Source organism: Pediculus humanus, genomic scaffold, assembly GCF_000006295.1.
Source record: "Pediculus humanus corporis 1103172107420 genomic scaffold, whole genome shotgun sequence".
NCBI classification, from domain to species: Eukaryota; Metazoa; Arthropoda; class Insecta; order Psocodea; family Pediculidae; genus Pediculus; species Pediculus humanus.
The window spans coordinates 35,568-38,232 of NW_002987044.1; the positions used below are offsets into that span (position 1 = coordinate 35,568).

General features: G+C 19.1%; 1 protein-coding gene across 1 annotated transcript; it reads right to left on the reverse strand.

Annotated features, from left to right (window-relative positions):
* Positions 1–1,515: 1,515 nt before the first annotated feature.
* Positions 1,516–2,212, reverse strand: Phum_PHUM068070 (uncharacterized protein; the record flags this gene model as incomplete). Its single annotated transcript, XM_002423528.1, has 4 exons — positions 1,516–1,600; positions 1,708–1,805; positions 1,967–2,072; positions 2,160–2,212. The coding sequence occupies 4 exons, from the start codon at positions 2,210–2,212 to the stop codon at positions 1,516–1,518; spliced, it is 342 nt and encodes a 113-aa protein (XP_002423573.1).
* Between the last annotated feature and the right edge of the window lie 453 nt (positions 2,213–2,665).

A 2,665-nucleotide genomic window follows, 5' to 3' on the forward strand; every position in this document is an offset into this window, starting at 1 on the left:
TTTCATTTAAAGAGAAAATTTTACATTTTTTTAGGGGGGGAGGGTGGGTGGGAGGGGGGAAAGCGGGGGAGTGAATTTTTTTTTTTTGGAATCGATTATTTTATGGGGAGAGAAAGGGAGGGGCTGCAAATCAAATTCAATTTAAAAAATTTTTATAGAAAATAACAAATTGCAAAGAAAAAAAAAGGAAAAGTTTTTTTGAGTGATTCGATTTTCCCAATTAATTAATTAATTAGTATAAAGTTCTTTAGAATATTATTCATTTACCTCAAATGGAACTTTATACTAATGGTCAATAACAACCCCAAAAAAAAAAAAAAAAAAAAAAAAAAAGTTAAATGATAATAATAACAAGATAAAAACACATGAAAATGAACAATACAAAATGGATAATAATAAAAAAGGAAAAATTAAACGGCAATAAAAACCGTTTTTACACGCGATGTAAAATGCACCAAAATAATTAATTTTTCATTTATTATTATTATTATTATTATTATTATTATTAACAATCCGTATATATATATAGTTATTCGTTGTTGATTTTATATTGTAAACATAAATAAATAATTATTAAATAAATAAATAAAATTCCTTGTCGTTTTCGTAGATGATTATTATTATTTAGCTCTTGTAAATTAGACGAAATAAAATATTATTATGAAATTTATTACGTAATAATAATAATAATAATAATAATAATATTCGAGTCTAAAAAATTTATTTAATGACAAAAGTTTATTATATATATATATATATATATATATGTTTTAATTATATTCATAAAAAAAATTAAAATTTTCATTTTTTTTTTTTAAATTTTAATTTTAATTTTATGTACCTTAAACATTTATTATAATAATAATAATAATAAATTATATCATTCATTTTCGAACCAATACATATATATATATATTATTATTATTATTTGTTTTTTTTTATGTAATTAATCTGCGATTTGGAAAAAAAAAGTTATTTAATAGGTAATTTAGTAATTTTGATTTATCGATGAAAATATTTTTAAAAATATATCTATATATATAAATAAATAAATAAATAAATTGAGTTTTTTTTTTCTCCCCCCCCCCTCCTTAATTATTCCTGAAATCGAATAAAATAAAAATTTTTTTGTTAATAAACGGTAAGTAAAAAAATTATGTAATGAGATTTGACAATTTTTAAAATTTTATCGATAACGAGAAAAAAGTGATTAAGCGATTAAATATTAAATCGAGTTAATATCATTATTATTTTTTTTTTAAACTCTTATTATAATTAATATTAATAAATTATTATAAAGTATTTAAATAAATAATAAATTGTTTATGATAAAAAAAAAAAAACTCGAATTAATTAAATCGATATTTTCAACATAAAATTAAATTGTGTATTTTCTTTTTTTTTTTATAAAGACATTTGTGAAAAAATATTGAATTAAATTAAAATAATATAATAATATTTAAATAAATTTAATTTGTTTATTTATTTATTTATTTATCCTTTTTATCGATGAAATTATGGTGAAAAACTAGCAGCCCAAGGAGGGCTCATAGGTTGGGGATTCTGAACATATGACATAACAATGGCTGATATTGATAACCTAAAATCAATTATACCATTGTTTATTCTCGAGTAAATATTATTAATAATAGAATTATTATCTATTATGTACATAAAAATAAATAAAGCAATAATAAAAGTACTTACATAAAACTACTAAATATTTGTTTTGCATTATCATTGACTTTCGAATTGGCAAAACTAACACATGAACAATATAAAGCGATCCAGGCACACCATTTTAGCTAAAAATAAAAATAAAAAACAATTTATTATTACATTTAATATTTATTAAAATAAATGTGTTAACATTTAAAAGAAATAAACACAAAAAAAAAAAAGAAAAAGGTTTTAAAAAAGACATTAAGGTTAATAACAATCCATTTGAATGATATATATATTTTACCTTCATCATTAATCCACTCATACTAAATATCATTCCTAAAATATTCATGTAGTCAGGTGTTAAATCTTCATCAGGGCCTCCTTGTGTCGAATGAGGAATTCTATACCTGAAATATATTCAATTTGTTAAATTTTATTTAATTTAAAATTAAAAAAAAGCATTGATAATAATTTTAAAAGTAATGATAATAAACCTTTGTTGTCGATCAAGTCTTCTGACATCAGTTGTATCTCCTCCTCCTTTCATTTTAATTTATTATCTTTTAAAAAATTTACAATTACAAAAAAAAAAAAAAAAAAAAAAAATTGCCAAGTAATTTTTCAATTACTTTAAAATAATGATTATAATAACAACAGTCACTCAGCTAGCAGGTTTTCAACAAATCAATGCTACCAACCCAAAATGCTTAAGTTATCAAAGTTGGTATTACTTACAAAACTTTATAATTCTTTATTTTCTTATTAAAACTTACCATTTTTTTTCTTTTTTTATTTATTTTTAATTAATTTTTATATTAAAATATTATGAAAAAACAATATTTTAATACAAATAAAACAAAATTAAAATGATTTTGATATTGATTTGAGTAAAAATACAAACAAAAAAAAAAAAAAAAAATTTATCAAATGTATTCCTTGTGTCACAACATGACTCAATCAAAAAATAAAAATAAAAAATTTATTTAAAATATTAATAATA